General features: G+C 42.6%; 1 protein-coding gene across 1 annotated transcript in view; it reads left to right on the top strand.

The window, feature by feature from the left end:
• The window catches only part of CNOT11 (CCR4-NOT transcription complex subunit 11), a 159,229-nt gene that overhangs the window by 60,634 nt on the left and 73,232 nt on the right, over positions 1-25,363 (top strand). The window contains exon 4 of the mRNA XM_086934715.1: positions 11,150-11,352. Within this exon, the coding sequence (XP_086790841.1) occupies positions 11,150-11,352 (203 nt within the window). The remainder of the gene's footprint in view (positions 1-11,149; positions 11,353-25,363) is intronic.

The raw sequence follows: 25,363 nt of genomic DNA, 5'->3' as shown, positions 1-25,363 counted from the left end.
GCCGCCATTGGGAGTTGGAGTTCCTCAGGGCTCAGTACTGAGCCCTACTCTATTTAACATCCTCATGACCCCTCTGGCGACATTGGCGGAGTCCTATGGGGCCCGGATCGTCTCATATGCTGACGACACCCAGCTTCTTTTCACCTGCCGCAAGAGCGAAGATTTCGATGGGGAAAGTATCCGTGAGTGCCTTGGGGCTGTTTTCAACTGGTTCCAACTGAACAGCCTCAAGTGCAACTCGGATAAATCCGAGATACTTTTCTTCGGATGCCCATCGGAACCGGATTGGCATGGTTGGTGGCCTGCCGACATGTTCCCCCCAGCTCAGTCATCTAAATGGGCGAAGAACCTGGGAACTAAAATTGACAACGAGCTCACGCTCAAATCCCAGGTGGCTACTCTCACAGGGACGTGTTTCGGTATCCTCAGGATGCTTCGAAAGTTTTTTCCTCTACTTTCTGAGGAACATCGGAGGATAACTGTACAGGCACTCATAGGATCCAGATTGGACTATGCTAATGCTTTGTATCTGGGTCTGCCGGAATATCTCTTACAGCGCATGCAGGTGACCCAGAACGCTGCAGCCCGAGCGATTTTTGGCCTCCATCGCCGCACCAGTGCCTCTAACTTGCTCCAATCCCTTCATTGGCTTCCCATACGGAAGAGGATAATGTTCAAAGCCATGACTCTAGCCCATAAAGCCCTGCATGCCACTGGTGCTAAATAACTTCAGAAGAGGCTGGACTTTTACCGGCCAACACGATCCTTAAGATCGGAGTCACTGGCACTTGCTGTGGTTCCACGTATAAAGAAGGCCCGACTGGGCGGCCGGTCTTTTAGATTCCTGGCCCCCCAGCTATGGAACTCCTTACCGCTGTCCCTTCGGGCCACATCTAATCTGCTAGCCTTTAGGAAGGGTCTAAAGACTTGGTTATTTTCTGGTTAGTGCGCCTCCTTTTTAGCTTCTGTTTTTCTCTGCTGTTATGTTTTTTCAGTTTCCTCTTGGGTCTGGAGCACAAAGCGCCGGGACACTCCCTTGGAGTAGCCGTTGAGCTATATAAGACTCATATATAACATAACATAACAGTGTGGGCGATATATAGATAGATAGATAGACAGACAAAGTGTGGGCGATATATAGATAGACAGACAGACAGAGTGTGGTCGATATATAGATAGATCGACAGACAGACAGAGTGTGGGCGATATATAGATAGATAGATAGACAGACCGAGTGTGGGCGATATATAGATAGATAGACAGAGCGAGGGCGATAGACAGAGCGAGGGCGATAGACAGAGCGAGGGCGATAGACAGAGCGAGGGCGATAGAGCGAGGGCGATATATAGATAGATCGACAGAGTGTGGGCGATATATAGATAGATCGACAGACAGAGTGTGGTCGATATATAGATAGATCGACAGACAGACAAAGTGTGGGCGATATATAGATAGACAGACAGACAGAGTGTGGTCGATATATAGATAGATCGACAGACAGACAGAGTGTGGGCGATATATAGATAGATAGATAGACAGACCGAGTGTGGGCGATATATAGATAGATAGACAGAGCGAGGGCGATAGACAGAGCGAGGGCGATAGACAGAGCGAGGGCGATAGACAGAGCGAGGGCGATATATAGATAGATCGACAGAGTGTGGGCGATATATAGATAGATCGACAGACAGACAGAGTGTGGGCGATATATAGATAGATCGACAGACAGAGTGTGGGCGATATATAGATAGATCGACAGACAGAGTGTGGTCGATATATAGATAGATCGACAGACAGACAAAGTGTGGGCGATATATAGATAGATCGACAGACAGACAAAGTGTGGGCGATATATAGATAGATCGACAGACAGAGTGTGGGCGATATATAGATAGACAGACAGACAGACAGAGTGTGGGCGATATATAGATAGATCGACAGACAGAGTGTGGGCGATATATAGATGGACAGACAGACAAAGTGTGGGCGATATATAGATAGATAGACAGACAGAGCGAGGGCGATAGACAGAGCGAGGGCGATAGATAGATAGATAGACAGACAGAGCGAGGGCGATAGACAGAGCGAGGGCGATAGACAGAGTGAGGGCGATAGATAGATAGATAGATAGACAGACAGAGCGAGGGCGATAGACAGAGCGAGGGCGATATATAGATAGATCGACAGACAGAGTGTGGGCGATATATAGATAGACAGACAGACAGACAGAGTGTGGGCGATGTATAGATAGACAGACAGACAGAGTGTGGGCGATATATAGATAGATAGACAGACAGACAGAGTGTGGGCGATATATAGATAGATAGATAGACAGACCGAGTGTGGGCGATATATAGATAGATAGACAGAGCGAGGGCGATAGACAGAGCGAGGGCGATAGACAGAGCGAGGGCGATAGATAGATAGATAGATAGATAGACAGACAGAGCGAGGGCGATAGACAGAGCGAGGGCGATAGACAGAGCGAGGGCGATAGATAGATAGATAGACAGAGCGAGGGCGATAGACAGAGCGAGGGCGATAGATAGATAGATAGACAGACAGAGCGAGGGCGATAGACAGAGCGAGGGCAATAGATAGATAGACAGACAGACAGAGCGAGGGCGATAGATAGACAGACAGAGCGAGGGCGATAGATAGATAGATAGACAGAGCGAGGGCGATAGACAGAGCGAGGGCGATAGATAGATAGATAGACAGACAGAGCGTGGGCGATAGAGCGAGGGCGATAGATAGATAGATAGACAGACAGAGCGAGGGCGATAGATAGATAGACAGACAGACAGAGCGAGGGCGATAGATAGACAGACAGAGCGAGGGCGATAGATAGATAGACAGACAGAGCGAGGGCGATAGACAGAGCTAGGGCGATAGATAGATAGATAGATAGACAGACAGAGCGTGGGCGATAGAGCGAGGGCGATAGATAGATAGATAGACAGACAGAGCGAGGGCGATAGATAGATAGACAGACAGAGCGTGGGCGATAGATAGATAGACAGACAGAGCGAGGGCGATAGATAGACAGACAGACAGAGCGAGGGCGATAGACAGAGCGAGGGCGATAGATAGATAGATAGACAGACAGAGCGAGGGCGATAGATAGATAGATAGACAGACAGAGCGTGGGCGATGGATAGAGCGAGGGCGATAGATAGATAGACAGACAGAGCGTGGGCGGTAGAGCGAGGGCGATAGATAGATAGACAGACAGAGCGTGGGCGATATATAGATAGATCGACAGACAGAGTGTGGGCGATAGACAGAGCGAGGGCGATATATAGATAGATCGACAGACAGAGTGTGGGCGATATATAGATAGACAGACAGACAGAGTGTGGGCGATATATAGATAGATCGACAGACAGAGTGTGGGCGATATATAGATAGATAGACAGACAGACAGAGTGTGGGCGATATATAGATAGATCGACAGACAGAGTGTGGGCGATATATAGATAGACAGACAGACAAAGTGTGGGCGATATATAGATAGATAGACAGACAGACAGAGTGTGGGCGATATATAGATAGATAGACAGACAGACAGAGTGTGGGCGATATATAGATAGATCGACAGACAGAGTGTGGGCGATATATAGATAGATCGACAGACAGAGTGTGGGCGATATATAGATAGATCGACAGACAGAGCGAGGGCGATAGATAGATAGACAGACAGGGCGATAGATAGATAGATAGACAGACAGAGCGAGGACGATAGATAGATAGATAGACAGACAGAGCGAGGGCGACAGACAGAGCGAGGGCGATAGACAGAGCGAGGGCGACAGACAGAGTGTGGGTGATATATAGATAGATCGACAGACAGAGTGTGGGCGATATATAGATAGACAGAGCGAGGGCGATAGACAGAGCGAGGGCGATAGATAGATAGATAGACAGACAGAGCGAGGGCGATAGATAGATAGACAGACAGAGCGAGGGCGATAGACAGAGCGAGGGCGATAGACAGGGCGATAGACAGAGCGAGGGCGATAGACAGAGCGAGGGCGATAGATAGATAGATAGATAGATAGATAGATAGACAGAGCGAGGGCGATAGACAGAGCGAGGGCGATAGATAGATAGATAGACAGACAGAGCGAGGGCGATAGACAGAGCGAGGGCGATAGACAGAGCGAGGGCGATAGATAGATAGATAGATAGATAGACAGGGCGATAGACAGAGCGAGGGCGATAGATAGATAGACAGACAGAGCGAGGGCGATAGACAGGGCGATAGACAGAGCGAGTGCGATAGATAGATAGATAGACGGAGCGATGGCGACAGAGCGTGGGCGATAGATAGATAGATAGACAGACAGGGCGATAGATAGATAGACAGACAGAGCGAGGGCGATAGATAGATAGATAGACAGAGCGAGGGCGATAGACAGAGCGAGGGCGATAGATAGATAGATAGATAGACAGACAGAGCGAGGGCGATAGATAGATAGATAGACAGACAGAGCGAGGGCGATAGATAGATAGATAGACAGACAGAGCGAGGGCGATAGATAGATAGACAGACAGAGCGAGGGCGATAGACAGAGCGAGGGCGATAGACAGGGCGATAGACAGAGCGAGGGCGATAGACAGAGCGAGGGCGATAGATAGATAGATAGATAGATAGATAGACAGAGCGAGGGCGATAGACAGAGCGAGGGCGATAGATAGATAGACAGAGCGAGGGCGATATATAGATAGATCGACAGAGTGTGGGTGATATATAGATAGACAGATAGACAGAGCGAGGGCGATAGACAGAGCGAGGGCGAAAGATAGATAGATAGATAGACAGACAGAGCGAGGGCGATAGACAGAGCGAGGGCGATAGACAGAGCGAGGGCGATAGATAGATAGATAGATAGATAGATGGACAGAGCAAGGGCGATAGATAGATAGATAGATAGATAGATAGATAGACAGGGCGATAGATAGAATGAGATGAAGGGATAAATAAGAAAATGCAATGACACAGCAAACGAAGGAGAGAGGGGAGCATGTAAACGGGTCCAAAGGGACGTTAGTAAAAGAGACAGAGAACAACAGAAGTGAGTGGAAGGCAGAATGTTGAGAGGAGGAGAGAAAATAGAGAAATATGAGGTGTTAGTGGGAGAAGAAGGGAGGGGACAGCAAGGCAGAAAGAAGGAAAGAGGAAACTAAATGGAGCACGAGAGGGCTGGAGAGAAATCGTAAAAGGGAATGAAAAGACATAAAAATAAGAAGTGTTTAGTTATCCAGCACAATATCCCTGGTGCAACAACATCAAGTGGTGCATGGCTAAACACTTATAAGGTCCCAAAGGCGAGACCTATTGGCTATGCCAATGCTTTTTGGTGAAGTGAGACGTATCCGATTATTCAAGCTTTTTAAAAAAAAAAATTTTTTAGGAGTGCTCCCAGACCCCCACATATAATACATTTCTTGCAGGCAACCTCAATTATTTGATCTCAATTGGTAAGTTTTCTGCAGCACCAAACCAAAGAAGAGGCAGCTTGCTTTTATTTGTGCCGAAAATTGTCTTTGCCTTACCTCATGTCATCGTGAAAACTGATTACAGGCTTGGATTTCCACGTGACAAAAAAAGCAGTGTGGATGTTGTAGTGTTGGTTCTTTCAACTAAATTAATTAGGCCAACACATCTGGTAGTCGTGATTAGTAGGAAACAGTCCCTGGTGATACAGAGTGTGGAGGCTTCAACGTGCCTTTGATTGTTAGAAGATGCCCCCTGCCTACTCTGTGAATATGTAACAATGTTGATGAATACCCAAAACCGACGAATGGTTCCAAATTAGAAGAGGCCAGAACCGAACTCAGTGACACTCACCAGGAAGTAATAAAGCCAAAATCCACGCAAGTATGGGTCTTGATCTAAACAATTGAATTGTTTCAGTGATGATATATGTGTTAGTCTTCGAACCGCGGGTGACTAAGTAGATCGTCAACAAAAAAGGATTCGCTAAACAGTTATATTTTGTGACAACCCTAAAAGTGGGCGTCTCAAAGAGAGTGAGGAGCTGAGTGGTGGGGAAGTTTAGAAGGGCAGGTGCAGCAAACACGATCGCTTTGGTTGGAGGAACGTATGTCCTTTGCAACTCTTAACAAAGAGGCAGAACATGTAAGTGGCACTGTAACATGGCGGGAGGGGTACTTTCTGGGTTCAAATGCTGAGGTAGTGTATACACAAACTCGGACCTGTGGCTGAAGTCAAATATTTTGTGTTTTGTACGTGTCCTGCGTTACTTATTACCTCATGGGTCGCTCTGGGGTGCTGCCGTGTGCCTGAGTACAATTATGTTCACAGTCCCTGTCACTTAGCCTGTTTCACTGAATAGTCAATTCGGTCTATCCGCAGTGGATGTCTGCATTTATATAAAGTGCCCTGGCACTAATATTATGACCGGTTTCACTGTCACAGGTGTTTTTAATTATAAGGATGTAAGGTGTAAAGTTGGAGTAGGCTCTTGAATTGCTCCCTCAAAACCTAAATGCGGGAGACGATGTTGTTATTCATGTTGAGGCTTGTACCACGGATCACACAACTACACTTGCCTGCATTTTTTAGCCCCCCAACAGACCAAGCACTGTAATACAAAAGGTGCCGACCGTCAGTCGCTCACAGCTGATGGCAGTGGCGGTGTAAACGTAATGTTCTCTTGTGGCATGGCCCATGTGGGCTTCTGGAGCGCTGGTCTTAGTCTGCAGCCGCCTTGGCATTCAACTTTAAAGGGCTTTTAAGGATTTCCCCAAAGATTGTTTTCTACTGCCATATTTTGTAGTATTGTTGCTCAGGCAAAACGTATTTGTACGGGCTTTAGTTTCTTGTTTTTCTAGATTATATTTTCGCATTATAGAGACACGTTTATCATCAGTGGTAAATAAAGCGAGGCATTTGAGAAAATCCCGAACATACTTAATTTTCTTGATGTAAGCTTCGCCTGTGCTTTACTTAAATGCACATATTCACAGCAGTAATGGTGGCTGGGAATGTTAGTAAGGAGGTTATTATTGGGCCTCAGGTGCGTTCTAAGAAATGTTCTGTTCCTCTCTTGGCATGTGATGATGTGAAACGTTTAAATGTCCAGTTCACTATGCTGTTAATGCATCTGTTCTCCACTAGGTTGCAGTAAACACGCAACTTGTGGGTGTAATGAAGTGCGAAACTCCCCCTCAAAAATGCAGATTGATTTAGAGAGAGGATATGATGAAATATCCAGAGCTGCAAAGTTTGGAAACTGGGGAAACTGGTTTTAGCCTCGGCTCTTCCCGTGCCTATTAAAAAAAATTGCAGAGACATGCTGATCGGAATAAGTAAAACAATGGAGAAAGTGAGAAACTAAAAAAAAATGCAGATTGGAAACAAAAAACGCAACGGAAACAAAAGGATAAACAAATGCCGATAGGTAGGGTTATTACCACTACGGTTATCTTTTCTGAACTCCTGCTGGATGAAGATGTATAGTTAGAAAAGCCAACATTTCGAAAACAAGGGCAGAAACAAAATAAAGTCTCAGAACCTGCCCTATCCGTGCAAACAAAACAAGGGAGGAAGGGCAGGGCTCGACAAATCTAAAAAATCTTACTTGACCTGCAGGTCGAATAAGTAGACTTTTCTACTCTACCTGACATCAATTGCACTCGACCCACAAATTGGCACCTGGCACTGCAGCGGCAGATAACACTCGCCAGGCCGGTCAAGTAGGCCTGAAAACTGGCTCGCCCTTGAAGAAATTCACTCGCATTTGCGAGCGGTCGAGTACATTTATCGAGCCCTGAAGGGTGACGAGATGCATTGGGAGCAGCAGCCTTTGATGTGCCGGCCGGCCGGGCCGGCCATGCAGTGAATAATTAGGGGAGGAGAGAGCAAGGAGAGTACTCGTGTTGGCTTCAACTTGTTACAGCTGACTAAGTGCTCACGCTGGGGAAGCCTGTGGGAGGGAGGCTGATGGCTGGCTTTGAGGTGGGGAAATGCTTGTGCTTGTTAGGTGGTCACGTGATTTCACGTGAACTGTTGAAAATCCGCACTCGGAAACTTTCTGGTTTGACCGCAATATGTCTCTCTACGAGACCTAAAAAGGCAGGGGCTTAAAGATTTAAAAAAACACGATCACCTCCAGGTATCCCTTTAATATGGAGGGGCAATGGTTATAAAAAAAAAAAAAAACCAAGAACACAGGTTTCTGTAGGATTCAATGGTCCTATGACCCTATGTAGGTAGGTGTGCCACCTGAATGCTAGTACCACCTCTAAGGTGGGCTACTGTGAGGTGGCCACAATTTTTCGGAAGTAGCCACCTTTGTGATGTCATACTTAGGTTGGGTAGGACACTGATATGCCCACTTCCCACAGGAAGGGGTCATATAGGGGGCGTAGTGACCTCAAGGGTCAGTAGTCCATTGACTACTAACCTACACTCCCCTAAATTCAGTTTTATGGGGAGTCCCTAGCACTAGAGAAGCACATCCTGATGACCTAAGAAGAAAGCATTCACAGAAGAACCGCAAAAGCCAAGAAGAGAACCTACTGACCCAGTACATACCCTGCCGGCCTGTCTCCATCCCTCGTTGAAAACGGAGCCAAAGACGACTTTTCCTGCAGCTGTGATTCCAGAAACAAGGGAGGACTGCCTAGCTTCGATAGACTTAACACCTCTGGTGAACAGCAGACCTGTTCTAAATAATCTCCAATAGAGTAGCTTCTGAGGCCTTCGGAACTGCTAAAACCCAACACCTGAAGCCACCATTGCACCGGTCACCTCAGGCCCAAGTTCAAGTGGGCCACCAGTGCCAACAAGGTTCCCCAGCCCTCCAGAGCTTGAGTCCATCATGGTTTTATCATTCCTGGACTCCCTGATGTCTCCTGCTGTCTCTACATGCAGGCCCCCTCAACTGCAACTGCTCCGGTAAGGAAATACCTGATGCCTAAGGACACCCCTGGGCCAAATGTGCCTCCCGAGCATTACAAGGCCTGAGCCCACTTGGTGGTTCAGCCTGACTGGCTTCCAAGCCAGATCATGCAGCCTCTTTTTACAGTGACTGATTCCCATTAGAACGCTTTGGGCTGATTTGCACCCTGCACCTGGCTTGCCTCATACTGCTGGTGGTGTACTGTTGTTGATGCCTTGGACCTTGCCACCACTCACCTTAACTCGTGGGATTGCTTCTGTATGTCGATGTACTGTACCTGTTCGCAGAACTTGTTCTTCCTTTCATAGGATAAAATTGCAGATCTCATAAATTGCACTGTGTCCACTTTTTAAAGTGAAAAGAATTTATATTTGAAAACCGTACTTACCTGAACGATTTTTCTCTGAAGCCAAATCATATATAAAGGTACTTGCTATTTTTATAAATTGGTGTGAATCTCCTTCTTGAGTCATGTCATTTATTAATTATTGTGTGTATTTTACAAATTTCTTGCACTCTTCTGTGTTAAGCCGAGCGCTGCTCGACCACTTCAACTCCACCACTTCAACTCCCTGCATAGCAAGCCCCTGTCCACTCATAAGGCCCCTGTCCACTCATAAGGCCCCTGTCAAACCCGCGAGATCTGCAGAATCTTCCTATGCTACCAACATCTGCCGAAACCCTGGTTGTACACAGTTATTATGAGCAAGCTGGTTTATTGTGTTGCTCTCCTACTAGGAGCTCCAGACTTCTTGCTGCAAAGGCTGCTCAGAGTACAGGTCGCTGTAGCCAAACTGGCTCTGGATAGGCCTTAAAGATCCTCCACAACAGATGCAGTGAAAGAGCTTCACTAGCACCCAGTCAAGCACAGAATTGCCTTTAAGGCCCTTTGGTACGGTCTTCAAGGCTCTTCTGGTACATGGTCCATTACACTTTCAGAATGCCTTTTGGAAATATGCTCCAGGGAGATGATTCCACTCCTCGTCAGCTAATCTTGTTTGTATTCTAGATTTCAAGAAGATTAGACAGGGAGGAAGTGCCTTCTTTGTGATAGCAGCCAGCTTTGAAACCGGCTCCCAGCCTCTTAGGCTCTCATGCGATCTCCTACGGTTCAGGACTTCTCTGAAAACCTGGTACCCCCCACCCCTCACTAACTCCCACTGCCACTTTTCTCTTAGGAGCTGCTGACCGACTCCCAGTTGGATGCTCTAGCTCCAGGATACCTTTTTAGGTGAGGGTCTGCTTTATAAATGTAAAAAAAAATATTAAATAGATAAATAAGGGAACCCCTGGACTCTTGACACAGTATATCAACTAACTGATGTATCACATAAAGAGCCAACTTCATACAGAGCCTATTTAAATTGATGGGAGCACACTGCCTCACATCCCAGCAGGGTTCGCTCCTTTGCATTATGTTGAATGCAGTTCACAATTTGTGCTTACTTAAATATTTGTAGGAGTATTTCATCAAAGTTGGTGCAGGTAGTGCTGTTCATCTCTAGACTCGTGTTTCTGGATTTTATCCTTAATCAGTAGAGTTCATAAACACATTTAATCGGGTTGCTAAGAATGCTGCCACAGTTGTCTCAGGTCTCAGTACCTCTCACAGGCACACAGGTGCATCTCCAAAAAGCTTGTCAGCTCACCGGCTCTAGGGAGCCATTTTAAATAGAAGGGGGATGGGATCATACTGCCTCACATCCCAGGAGATCTCTTCAGCCAACAAACTGACTAGCTTTGGAGATGTGCCTGTGAGTGATACTTTGACCTGAGAATAATTTGGCAGCATTTCTAGCAATCCTAAATGACGTTTATTTCCTCTCTACTACTTCTGCTCTCCACTGATTAATTGAAAACTCAGAAACATGTGTTTAGAGATATACAGCAATATGTGCACCAAATTTGTAGAGAAGCTGCAGCTAATTTTGAAGTGCTAATTGTGTGCATTTCATTTACCTGCATACAAAAGGGCGACCTGTGCTGGGATGGGATGTAGTGTGCTCCTAACACCCATTTAGGTCACTATGTATGTATTGATACTATTCATATGTCATGGAAAGAGCATTGTCTAATTGGCAGATCTGAATCATGAACTTCACCACTGTGGTTTTAACTTTACATATTTATAATATGGGGATGACTTCAAAGTGGTTTTATGCTTAATTTGTACTACTGTGTTGCTGTTTAAAGCTGTTTTTCTCTTGCTTTTGCAGGCCATTTTCGGCCAGAATTCATCCGCCCACCACCTCCACTTCACATTTGTGAGGATGAACTGGCTTGGTTAAATCCAATTGAGCCAGATCATGCCATCCAGTGGGACAAGTCTATGTGTGTAAAGAATAGCACTGGTGTGGAGATAAAAAGAATCATGGCCAAGGCGTTCAAAAGTCCCTTATCATCCTTACAACAATCACAGGTAGCTTCTCTCTTCTCCATATACAGACACATTGCCTATATAGCCTGGTCCCTCAACATGTGAAAGCCTGTAATCTATTGGAAATGTACCAAAATGATTTTCTTGTATGACATATGCAACTTTATGACAAACGTTTTAGCTTAAGACTTGTGCGCCAAAAGGAAAATGGGTCTTTCTTGGGTTCTTTTTCCCACTAACCACCCATCCTGAAATGCTTAGTTTGAGATTCTCTCATATAGTTAAGTGAACAGCTGTAAGTTTTCACTTCACTTTTTTAAATTAACCTTTTATTTTCCCTTCCCCTTTAAAAAAAATAAACCATTAAGCTGAAACTACCATCTCTTTAAGCAAAACGTAGTTCTAAAGTATTCACCTGGATGCTGGACCACCCCAGAAGCTGGAGCTATTGCTTACTGTGACTAAAGCTCCCACTTTTGGTATAGCTGATGAATGTAATTGCACTCAGCCCCTCTGCACCCACATCACCATCTGACTATAGCCAAGGGCACCTTCAAACCTCATATAAATTATATTGATTATAAGGATGTGAGCTGTTTAACTCACATCTGCCTTATTGCTCAGCAGCTATATTAAAGTACTAATGTGTATCTTTCTCTTTTATTTAAAAATTACATCTCCTCAGAGCATTGTGACCAAAAAAGGATTCTCTCAAATAAAATCATGTGATCTCAGAATTCAATCGCAGAGCTCCATTAACAATACGTTCTTCTGTCACTCTTCCTTTGTGTTGCTCTCCACAGTGTATCTGTGATCCAGGTAAATTTCCATTTGATCCTGCTGTCTAATCTTGCCAAAACGTGAAATAAACATAGCATTTTTCAGGAATGTAAGATAAAACTTAAGAAGCACTGAAACCTCAGTAACATTCCTAGGCTGTTCAAGCCAGATAACAGTACAGCTATAGATAATCCTCACTTCCTGTCACCTCAGTAAAAATTCCTACTTTCCGTTACAGTTACTTGGAAGTGTTTCATTGTAGTTCGGGCCACAGTTGACTAAATACATTTCCAAAGATTGCTCATCGCCAGCAATGCTGAAAAGGGTTTAAATAGAACTTTGTGAATGTAGAATCTGGGGATCAGTCAGTCGACCAACCTTAAAATAATCCCTTAATCAAAACTCAGTCAACCCCTGTGAATGCTATTGCCTTACCCACCTCTCTCCCAATTGAGTGAGCTCTAAACATTTCCTTATCAGTAACCGCCTCCTGCTTCACCCACTAGTCTATGCTCGTAGAAGAAACTGAGAAAAAGAATTTCCTGAAAAAAGCAGCAGTTAGTTGACCCCTTTGGGCTAGATCTCCTTGTTCATAGGCCCTTACACCCCTTACTATGCACCTCCCTGGGTATCCAGAAATTTGGGAAACCATCCTGGTTTTGGACTCTGTCCCCCTAGTAACAGTGAATGAGACCTCTTCCATCTTAAAATAAATAACAAAATTGTATCCTACCGAGAGGTTCGGTACCAGTTGCTTATCTCAAAATTCCTGAGATCGTCCCCTAAAATACACCAGGCCATCAATGACCGAGGCTTCACCACCTACTGGATGCAGTAACTCAACTAGGTCCATCAGATTCCTCCAAGTTTGCAGCAGTTCCAGATTTTAAAACAAATTTAAGCTTTAAGTTTCTACATTGGTTACACAATGTTCAGTGCTCCATTGTGCTGTGGATGGACCTAATCATTCACCAGTGACATCATGCAACAGCTCCAGATAGTTGATATAGAAATCTGTACAGGTGTCTCCACTACAGCCACCCTATCCCTGTTTGCTGATGTCTGACTCCACCTTTTTATTTGTGCTTAATTCCGAAATGGGTTTACAATTCCAGGCCTTCATATGTAGAAACAACCTCTGATTCACCGTTCTTGATTCGTCTGAGAGGGAAAACTTATCCCATTAAGCAAATTTTCTCCTAAGGTGACGCATCTTCAGCCTCTGCAAAGCCCTTTAATGGAGTTGAGCTGAACATATGACTTGTATGCAAGAAGTCAACAGACCTCTAGTCTTGCCAGCAAACCTAGAGATAGAATCACACTCAAAGAGCTCTGCGGGGACGTTAATTTATTTTAGCCACCTTGAGAGTTGGAAGTTTAAGTATTGCCCACTTGAAATCCACTAGTTTGATCCCCAATCTTGTGATTGAGTATCTCCTGGGTCATAAAAAAACTGTTCCTGCTGAAGACTGACCACTGTTTTCAAATACTTTGTCAAAATACTTGGGTCCAGGGCTATCAAAATCACTTAATCCACTTAGAAAGATAACCACATGCCCCTGAAGAGGGGAGAAACTCTGCCACCAGTCTGAGCAGCTTGGTGAAGCAACAAGGAGTACACAAGAGACCAGACTGTAATAAAGTGAATTAAGATATCTGATCCAGCCAGTAGAGCTGAAGAAAATCTGTACATGCAGGACATCTGAACTGTCAGGTATGAGTCGTTTAATTCCAAGTAAATGCTCCTTCCTTAGATTAGCCTTCATTTTGAAAAGCGGGTACACGAGTCATGCTCTAAATTCACATTAGTTGATGACTGGCTGGAAGCCTTTATACTTTTTCTCCACTAGGAATACATTTTTGAAAAATCTGCAGGGTGCAGCACTGTCCAAATAGCGTACTCTCATTCCATCTTCTACTGATGCCAGTACCTGTTCTCTCCTGTATAAACAGCCTTGTTCTAGTAATCTGCATTAGAGAAGTATAGTGTTCTATATAGAATCCCTAAACTGTCTGTAAGATCCAAACATTCCCCATCAGACATCACGGTGTCCAGAAGCAAGCCAGTCCTTTCCCACAGAAGGACTTGAGAAAAATGATTTACTCCCCTGTATCTCGAACAGTGTATCCTGCTTGCTCATGGTGGTATCAACACTGGAAACTGTCTTGTTTGTGTCTTTCTGAAAGGGAAGAAACTGTTTGTGGTCTTCATAGCCAAAGTCACCTGGAGTCTTTTGGGGACCTGATTTGGGAGCCTCAGTTGAGCGCCCTCGGTCTGGAATTGTCTGTCCAAGAATGCCCAGGCTGAAACTATTATATGAACGCTGGGCTTTCTTAAAATGCACTAAATGTTGCCAACAAGCCTTGAGCTCCTTCATAAAGGTATCTTCAAATTGCCATCCCTTGCCACTTTTGCCCCCTTAGAATAGTATATGTCTGCAAACTTGGAGCAAATTCTGAGAAGCGGCAGCACTGTCACCACATCTGAGACAGTACAGTTCATGGCACTAACATGGTGATTGCATGTGGAATCCAGACCGATAGATTTCTAGTTCTCCCTCTGAGCCACTTTTTCTTGGCTATATTTCTTGTCTCTAAACTTTGTGAACCATACACCATCAGCTTATCCTGGCAAGTCCACCAGGATCAGTCCGCTTTTTAAAAAATTTATTTTTAACACATTTGTTTAATTTTAATATTGGGACTTAAATATAATGAAAATGTAAAAAAAGAAAAATTAAACGAGTCACCTGGTTACCTTGCCCCAAGTCCCCCCCCCAATGCCCATGCTGCCACATCCGACTGATACTACTGATACTAACGAACTCCATAACTGTAGCCTGTTGTATAATAAGCCTTTGTTACCAAGGCTTATATCCCTGTATTTCCTTGTTCAGTGTCCAGAGTCTATAACTATTCAGCGGTATCTTCCCCAAGTCTCCCAGATCTATATATATTCTACCGCAGGGGGGAGGGAATCTTGATCTTCCAACTGCAAGCTCGCTATTATTTTGGGGAACACCCAATCCCAACCACAGCAATGTTAGTTTACGTCTGCTTACATCCAAGTCTATGTTTAATTGTCGAAGGACTGTCTTCTGATTGGTGTGTAGTTTCCATCCCAGTACGGAACCCAGGCAGGTAAGTACTGATCCCAAATGAACAAATTAACCTGCAGCCCCCTATCGTGTGTAGGAAATCACTGTCTTGTGATGAACGGAGGCAGGAATGGGAGGGTGCCACACCTATTTTCCACTACCTAAATCTTGTGAGGTAAACCTTATGCAGATATTTAAAGGGGTTGAACCCGGAGGCCACTTCTGTTTCCCTCAGGAATGTCTTGGTCTGACCCCATTCTTCATCAGAAAGAGGTCTCAAGATTCTCTCCCAGACCACCCTCCCTGAGTGCAAGGAATCTGCCAGGTTGTTTGTCAGGGATCTGTAAATTCATATAGCTTTTATTTTCTTCTGATTCTCCCAGGAGAAGTTTTGCTCCTAGGAGGTTAAATTCAGACGTCTCCAGACCCAAAACAGAGCAGACTTTGAGTAGAGTAAAAACCGACTGCTGTGTAAGCTATATTCAGGATGGAGCTCAATGTACAACTTCATCACCGTGCAAGTCATTTCAGCTCCCAGGATGTAAAACCCAGTAGCATCCCATTTGGGGAACCCCTCCAGGTCTGCCACATGTTTAAGTATTGTTTCTACCCAGATTAGTGTTTCTTCTGTTATTTGTTTACCCCAGCACCTTCACAGTATTTCTCCAGCTCAGATGCTGTTGTGTCCATGGATCTATCCATAATAGCATTAAAGTCCCCTTCCTACAATCTGTGTACAAGGTTTGGTTCGGAGTCAAGCATCTGACAACCCACTCAACGTAGCGGTAATCAAGGCCAGGGGCACATAGATACTGCCCACGGTTGTCCATCCAGGCTACTTTTGAGGAGTGCATAACTGCCCTGTGGGTCTAAGTGGGATTTTGTGATGTGTATCGAGAATATCGGGAATATGTGGTGCAGAGGGATCGATACCCATCCGGACCCTCTAGTAAAGGCAACAGAAAATATAGCTCAGCTAATTAGCTTATCCTAATTTCCATCTCAGCAGTTTTGAGGTGGGGGTAAGCAATTACTTCTATTAATCAAGGAAATTAGTATACAATAATACCAATACTTGTCTCACACAAGGAAGTATATACATGAGTTGTTATATGCAACTCGAAAGTGTAATTGCATGTTTTTTCATATGGTTGCTCCAGATAGAAAGATAAGAGAGAGAAGGTGCTCAAAAAGAGTGCCCGTGTAGGAATTTTGTTGGCAAATTAAATGAGGAAGTTATACATAGTCAAAGTTGTGGGTCTAAAGGTACTCTAGAACCATCCCTTCATAGGCACTCAGTACATTGCCTTCATATGATAAGAAGACTTCCACACTGTAATTCAATTCATTCATTGATCATTTTATTTGTTATCATTTGGTTGCGGTTCATATCATCTTTCTTTTTTCATTTAAATGATTGTTGGCATTTTCATTGTCATGTCAAACATTGTCATCTCGGTGTATCCAATGCATTTCGGGCATGCAAATATGCCCTTCATCAGGGACAACGACACTGTCAGAAATAATAACTATGGTCAAAAATACGTACAATGTTGTGATATACATAGACAGTCACATTGTGGTGAAAAACGCGATTAAAAAAGGTTTAGGTGAGGTAAGTGAATATCTGGAAAAACGTGATGACCTATATTGCATGCACTGTGTCTAAACGATAAATGTGGGTGATAAGGGTTTATACAGACTCACATGTCTAGGATTTCCAGTGGTAGAGGAAACCTGTAAAGAATCAAAAATAAAAGAACCAGGTTCTAGTATCTGTGCACAATGTCCGTATCTCGTCTAAAATTCGCGCTGCCAGAGACAACCGTCTCGGTAACTAACCTTCTGTGCAGTGGGAATGCCGGTTCCACGCGGGTCCTCTCGGAAGTCCGAGCTGGTACCTGGATCAGCCGCGTTTGTGTTGTTTTCAAAGGGGGTTCCGGTCATGTGACGAATGACGCGTCACACTCATAGAAAAAAGACTATGAGAACGAAGATTCACCGGCGATCGCGTGCAAAACTTAATGTGCACGTTAATATGGTATTCTGGCCAGAACAAAATATATCACTAAGTTAACAGTGATATTTGAGGAAAAAACACGAGCTTTCTAAAAAAATATATATATGTATATTCCCTCACAAAAATATATAGGAAAAAAGTCGGGATTCGAACCGAGATGGTTCGCATTGGTGTTATGGGGATTAGTGTTGTGAGCCATAGGTAAAGTTAGTGGGGATGAAAGTAATGTATGAATGTAAGTGTCTGTTGGATATGTGAACAGCACACAGTCTACACAGGATACAGTCTAATAAGAGCAATTGATATAAATTTTATAGGTAACATGCAAATTCAATTCTATCATTTAACCCCATTGGTTTCTGGGTAGACAATTTTTGTATCCAATAGTTCTCTCTCATCAGTAGATGTTTGTTGTTGTTTCTCCCTTCAATTTTTTGAACTGTTTCCAGGATTATGAATTTAATTTGCGAGACATTATGACTTTCTTCTGTAAAATGCAGCGATAATGCTGATTTGGTATTCTTTAGTCGTATGTTCGATCTGTGTTCCGTTAACCTCACTTTGATGCGTCTCTCGGTTTTACCCACGTAAATCTTGCCACATGGGCATCTGATTCCATAAATTAAATTGCTCGATTCACAGGTCGCATTCACTCTCAGTTTTATTGGGTAACCTTTGGAGGGATGGCTGATTGTGTTGCCTCGAATCACACTATTACAATTCCCACAGTTTAGACAAGGTTTTGTTCCTGTGAATGATGTGATGTCCAGAGCTTTCTGTTGTAGAATTTCTCCTAAATTCTTAGCTCTTGTAAATGCAAAAATTGGAGGTTCCCTAAAGGATTGGTTAAAATCAGGTTCCATATTGAGAATTGTCCAATGTTTCATTATTGCCTGTTTATATTTCTTGCTCGCAGTGGAGTATTTGGATACTACAACTGTTCTTGTCTGTTCTGCTTTGGTTTTGCTGGTTAATAAGTGTTTTCTTCCGATTTGGTCAATCCTCTTTTTAGATTCGTCTAATAGAGATTGGGGGTAACCTCTGGATGTGAACTTATTTACCATTTCGTCTAATCTGATGTTAAGTGTGTTTTTGTCTGAAGTGATTCGTTTGACTCTAGCCATCTGTGAGAATGGTAGGTTTTTGATTAGGTTAGGTTGATGAAAACTTGAATATAACAACATGTTGTTGCGGTCTGTTGGTTTGACGTATAAGTCAGTCACAAATCCCTCAGTTGTTATGGTTACCTTAACATCTAGAAAATTCACAGACTTATCTGACATGATCCATGTAAGTTGTATTCTTTGGTCATGTTCGTTGAATTTAGTTAATTCCATCTGTAGTTTTTCTTGTGTGTTTGTCCATACGATAAAGTAGTCGTCAATATATCTAATCAGTAGTTTTAAGTTTTTCGTCCATTCATTGTTGGAGAATATATGTCGGTTTTCATACCACTGCATGAAGATGTTCGCATACACAGGGGCTGCTGAATTGCCCATGGCCATGCCTGACAATTGTTGATACCATGCTTCTTCAACTTTAAAATAGCTATGGTATAAAGTAAAATACATCAGTTCCATCAAGAAGGTTTGAAAATCATGATCTAATTCTGAATTCAACAGGGCCGCTTCCATCGCTTCGATACCCATGTCATGGGGGATACTAGTATATAAGCTGCAAACGTCAGCTGTACATAGTATTACTTTTTGTGTTGGATCAAATTGAAGTTGCTGAAGAATTTGTAAAAATTGAGATGTGTCTTTAACATACGTACGCATGGACTGTACTATAGGTTGAAAGTACCGGTCAATGAGTTGACCAACTGGTTCATGCAAGCTCCCTCTCGTGGATACGATTGGTCGCATTGGTGGGTCATTGATGTTTTTGTGTATTTTAGGTTGCATTCTTAGTGTAGGACTTTTTGGATCAGAAGTAAGTAAAAAGTTTTTTGTTCTTTCTAGAATGATACCCTGTTGCAATGAACTTTCAACGATGTCTTTTAGTGTTTTTGCGTATTCCAATGTAGGATTTCTGTCCAATTTGCAATATGTCTTGTCATCTGAAATATGTTCTTTAACCTTTCGATTGTACATTTCTGTATTCATGATGACGATGGCGCCACCTTTATCCGCTTTAGTATATGTTACTTTGTCATTCCTTGCTAATTTATGTAAGGTATCAAGATCTTTTTGTGTGATGTTTCTGTTTTTCGGTTTTACATGTTTGATTTTCTTTATATCTTGTTTTACTAAATTTTCAAATAGATCCAGGGTCTTGTGACTGGTTGGAGCTTGGAAGGTACTATGTGGTCTTAACCCTACTAGTTGATCTTTTTCTTGTGGTGGTCTCTCCGGTAGTGTATTGTCAAAGAAATGTCGCAACTTGAGTTTTCGCATTAGTTTAAAAAAACTAACTTCAAGTTCCAGATTGTCAGATGTAGTGGTCGGTATAAACGATGTTCCTTTTTGTAGTAAGCCCAATTCATAAGGGTTAAAGTGATGGTCACTAATGTTGATGACTAAGTGTTTTGTGGTTGGTTCTTTTTGGTTTTCTTCTCCTTCTCCTTCTCTTTGGAGGTCATGGTTGTACTTCTTGTGTTCGGTGGGTCCCTTTCTTTGTCCTTTGCCGGACCCTCTCCTGGGTCTCCTTTTTGTGCTTGGCCTTGATCTAAAAAAGGACTAGTTTCAGTTACTTTACTGGTAGTCGGTTCTTCTGCGGTTGGTTTATCATGGGTGGCAGGTGTGTCGTGGGTGGCAGGTGTGGGTTGTGTCTTGCGTGCTCTTTGACTCGTATCGCTGTCAGATGAGGACGTTTCAGTATTAGAGTTGTATGGACGACTTCTGCGTTTTTGTGCATATACTTCTGCCCACGTGTATACTTCTCCTAAACGATAATCTAGAGTGTCTCTTCTAAATTTGCGAATTTTTCGCTCATTTATTTCTTTGTGATGACGGTCGATTTGGCTCTTGATATCATTTAGGGTAGTTGTTAATTCATCATCTGACATCATTTTGGATAGCTCAGTTTTTGTTTCTTCTATTTCTACAGTCAGTTCCTCTAAGATAGTGGATAATTCTTGAATTATTAAGAGAATTAAGTCCAAGGAACATTTGTTGAGGATTTCATACCAGCGGTCCTGAAACTTTTTAGAGTGTTTGCATAGGGACGGTTTAAGTGCAATTCTGAGTCCACGTGGTATGCGTAAGTTCCGATGGTATCTGATGAGGGTGCTTGCATGTAATTGTTGGTTAGTTCTCCTTTTGGATAGATATAGTAATTGTCTGATATTTTGCTCTTTCGACCGTCCTGTGGTTTCCTGGGTGAGTTCTTCCCTGATTAAAGAGTAAATTTGATCTGCATCTTTGGATTCAAATGCAAAGGTTGATGCTCTGGCTTCAGTGCTTTTTGAAATTTCTTCATAGTTGCTCATCGTGAAAGTTGAGATTGATTTACTTGATTGCGTGCTATTCATCCACGGGACACTGTGAGCACATAAATTGATTGGGGTGGGATGAATGCACTGCTACTGCTTATATTCTCTTTTCTCTCAGTTCCTTACTCTAGTTGGTGCACCAGAAGGTAATACCGAGGGTCCAACGGTATTCAATATAATGTCAAAGTTGTGGGTCTAAAGGTACTCTAGAACCATCCCTTCATAGGCACTTAGTACATTGCCTTCATATGATAAGAAGACTTCCACACTGTAATTCAATTCATTCATTGATCATTTTATTTGTTATCATTTGGTTGCGGTTCATATCATCTTTCTTTTTTCATTTAAATGATTGTTGGCATTTTCATTGTCATGTCAAACATTGTCATCTCGGTGTATCCAATGCATTTCGGGCATGCAAATATGCCCTTCATCAGGGACAACGACACTGTCAGAAATAATAACTATGGTCAAAAATACGTACAATGTTGTGATATACATAGACAGTCACATTGTGGTGAAAAACGCGATTAAAAAAGGTTTAGGTGAGGTAAGTGAATATCTGGAAAAACGTGATGACCTATATTGCATGCACTGTGTCTAAACGATAAATGTGGGTGATAAGGGTTTATACAGACTCACATGTCTAGGATTTCCAGTGGTAGAGGAAACCTGTAAAGAATCAAAAATAAAAGAACCAGGTTCTAGTATCTGTGCACAATGTCCGTATCTCGTCTAAAATTCGCGCTGCCAGAGACAACCGTCTCGGTAACTAACCTTCTGTGCAGTGGGAATGCCGGTTCCACGCGGGTCCTCTCGGAAGTCCGAGCTGGTACCTGGATCAGCCGCGTTTGTGTTGTTTTCAAAGGGGGTTCCGGTCATGTGACGAATGACGCGTCACACTCATAGAAAAAAGACTATGAGAACGAAGATTCACCGGCGATCGCGTGCAAAACTTAATGTGCACGTTAATATGGTATTCTGGCCAGAACAAAATATATCACTAAGTTAACAGTGATATTTGAGGAAAAAACACGAGCTTTCTAAAAAAATATATATATGTATATTCCCTCACAAAAATATATAGGAAAAAAGTCGGGATTCGAACCGAGATGGTTCGCATTGGTGTTATGGGGATTAGTGTTGTGAGCCATAGGTAAAGTTAGTGGGGATGAAAGTAATGTATGAATGTAAGTGTCTGTTGGATATGTGAACAGCACACAGTCTACACAGGATACAGTCTAATAAGAGCAATTGATATAAATTTTATAGGTAACATGCAAATTCAATTCTATCATTTAACCCCATTGGTTTCTGGGTAGACAATTTTTGTATCCAATAGTTCTCTCTCAGACATATGCTGATTTTATCGCTGCATTTTACAGAAGAAAGTCATAATGTCTCGCAAATTAAATTCATAATCCTGGAAACAGTTCAAAAAATTGAAGGGAGAAACAACAACAAACATCTACTGATGAGAGAGAACTATTGGATACAAAAATTGTCTACCCAGAAACCAATGGGGTTAAATGATAGAATTGAATTTGCATGTTACCTATAAAATTTATATCAATTGCTCTTATTAGACTGTATCCTGTGTAGACTGTGTGCTGTTCACATATCCAACAGACACTTACATTCATACATTACTTTCATCCCCACTAACTTTACCTATGGCTCACAACACTAATCCCCATAACACCAATGCGAACCATCTCGGTTCGAATCCCGACTTTTTTCCTATATATTTTTGTGAGGGAATATACATATATATATTTTTTTAGAAAGCTCGTGTTTTTTCCTCAAATATCACTGTTAACTTAGTGATATATTTTGTTCTGGCCAGAATACCATATTAACGTGCACATTAAGTTTTGCACGCGATCGCCGGTGAATCTTCGTTCTCATAGTCTTTTTTCTATGAGTGTGACGCGTCATTCGTCACATGACCGGAACCCCCTTTGAAAACAACACAAACGCGGCTGATCCAGGTACCAGCTCGGACTTCCGAGAGGACCCGCGTGGAACCGGCATTCCCACTGCACAGAAGGTTAGTTACCGAGACGGTTGTCTCTGGCAGCGCGCATTTTAGACGAGATACGGACATTGTGCACAGATACTAGAACCTGGTTCTTTTATTTTTGATTCTTTACAGGTTTCCTCTACCACTGGAAATCCTAGACATGTGAGTCTGTATAAACCCTTATCACCCACATTTATCGTTTAGACACAGTGCATGCAATATAGGTCATCACGTTTTTCCAGATATTCACTTACCTCACCTAAACCTTTTTTAATCGCGTTTTTCACCACAATGTGACTGTCTATGTATATCACAACATTGTACGTATTTTTGACCATAGTTATTATTTCTGACAGTGTCGTTGTCCCTGATGAAGGGCATATTTGCATGCCCGAAATGCATTGGATACACCGAGATGACAATGTTTGACATGACAATGAAAATGCCAACAATCATTTAAATGAAAAAAGAAAGATGATATGAACCGCAACCAAATGATAACAAATAAAATGATCAATGAATGAATTGAATTACAGTGTGGAAGTCTTCTTATCATATGAAGGCAATGTACTGAGTGCCTATGAAGGGATGGTTCTAGAGTACCTTTAGACCCACAACTTTGACATTATATTGAATACCGTTGGACCCTCGGTATTACCTTCTGGTGCACCAACTAGAGTAAGGAACTGAGAGAAAAGAGAATATAAGCAGTAGCAGTGCATTCATCCCACCCCAATCAATTTATGTGCTCACAGTGTCCCGTGGATGAATAGCACGCAATCAAGTAAATCAATCTCAACTTTCACGATGAGCAACTATGAAGAAATTTCAAAAAGCACTGAAGCCAGAGCATCAACCTTTGCATTTGAATCCAAAGATGCAGATCAAATTTACTCTTTAATCAGGGAAGAACTCACCCAGGAAACCACAGGACGGTCGAAAGAGCAAAATATCAGACAATTACTATATCTATCCAAAAGGAGAACTAACCAACAATTACATGCAAGCACCCTCATCAGATACCATCGGAACTTACGCATACCACGTGGACTCAGAATTGCACTTAAACCGTCCCTATGCAAACACTCTAAAAAGTTTCAGGACCGCTGGTATGAAATCCTCAACAAATGTTCCTTGGACTTAATTCTCTTAATAATTCAAGAATTATCCACTATCTTAGAGGAACTGACTAGAAATAGAAGAAACAAAAACTGAGCTATCCAAAATGATGTCAGATGATGAATTAACAACTACCCTAAATGATATCAAGAGCCAAATCGACCGTCATCACAAAGAAATAAATGAGCGAAAAATTCGCAAATTTAGAAGAGACACTCTAGATTATCGTTTAGGAGAAGTATACACGTGGGCAGAAGTATATGCACAAAAACGCAGAAGTCGTCCATACAACTCTAATACTGAAACGTCCTCATCTGACAGCGATACGAGTCAAAGAGCACGCAAGACACAACCCACACCTGCCACCCACGACACACCTGCCACCCATGATAAACCAACCGCAGAAGAACCGACTACCAGTAAAGTAACTGAAACTAGTCCTTTTTTAGATCAAGGCCAAGCACAAAAAGGAGACCCAGGAGAGGGTCCGGCAAAGGACAAAGAAAGGGACCCACCGAACACAAGAAGTACAACCATGACCTCCAAAGAGAAGGAGAAGGAGAAGAAAACCAAAAAGAACCAACCACAAAACACTTAGTCATCAACATTAGTGACCATCACTTTAACCCTTATGAATTGGGCTTACTACAAAAAGGAACATCGTTTATACTGACCACTACATCTGACAATCTGGAACTTGAAGTTAGTTTTTTTAAACTAATGCGAAAACTCAAGTTGCGACATTTCTTTGACAATACACTACCGGAGAGACCACCACAAGAAAAAGATCAACTAGTAGGGTTAAGACCACATAGTACCTTCCAAGCTCCAACCAGTCACAAGACCCTGGATCTATTTGAAAATTTAGTAAAACAAGATATAAAGAAAATCAAACATGTAAAACCGAAAAACAGAAACATCACACAAAAAGATCTTGATACCTTACATAAATTAGCAAGGAATGACAAAGTAACATATACTAAAGCGGATAAAGGTGGCGCCATCGTCATCATGAATACAGAAATGTACAATCGAAAGGTTAAAGAACATATTTCAGATGACAAGACATATTGCAAATTGGACAGAAATCCTACATTGGAATACGCAAAAACACTAAAAGACATCGTTGAAAGTTCATTGCAACAGGGTATCATTCTAGAAAGAACAAAAAACTTTTTACTTACTTCTGATCCAAAAAGTCCTACACTAAGAATGCAACCTAAAATACACAAAAACATCAATGACCCACCAATGCGACCAATCGTATCCACGAGAGGGAGCTTGCATGAACCAGTTGGTCAACTCATTGACCGGTACTTTCAACCTATAGTACAGTCCATGCGTACGTATGTTAAAGACACATCTCAATTTTTACAAATTCTTCAGCAACTTCAATTTGATCCAACACAAAAAGTAATACTATGTACAGCTGACGTTTGCAGCTTATATACTAGTATCCCCCATGACATGGGTATCGAAGCGATGGAAGGGGCCCTGTTGAATTCAGAATTAGATCATGATTTTCAAACCTTCTTGATGGAACTGATGTATTTTACTTTATACCATAGCTATTTTAAAGT

The sequence above is a fragment of the Lissotriton vulgaris genome, chromosome 8 (assembly GCF_964263255.1).
Source record: "Lissotriton vulgaris chromosome 8, aLisVul1.2, whole genome shotgun sequence".
Classification (NCBI taxonomy): domain Eukaryota; kingdom Metazoa; phylum Chordata; class Amphibia; order Caudata; family Salamandridae; genus Lissotriton; species Lissotriton vulgaris.
This window is presented reverse-complemented; position numbering and strand designations above follow the sequence as displayed.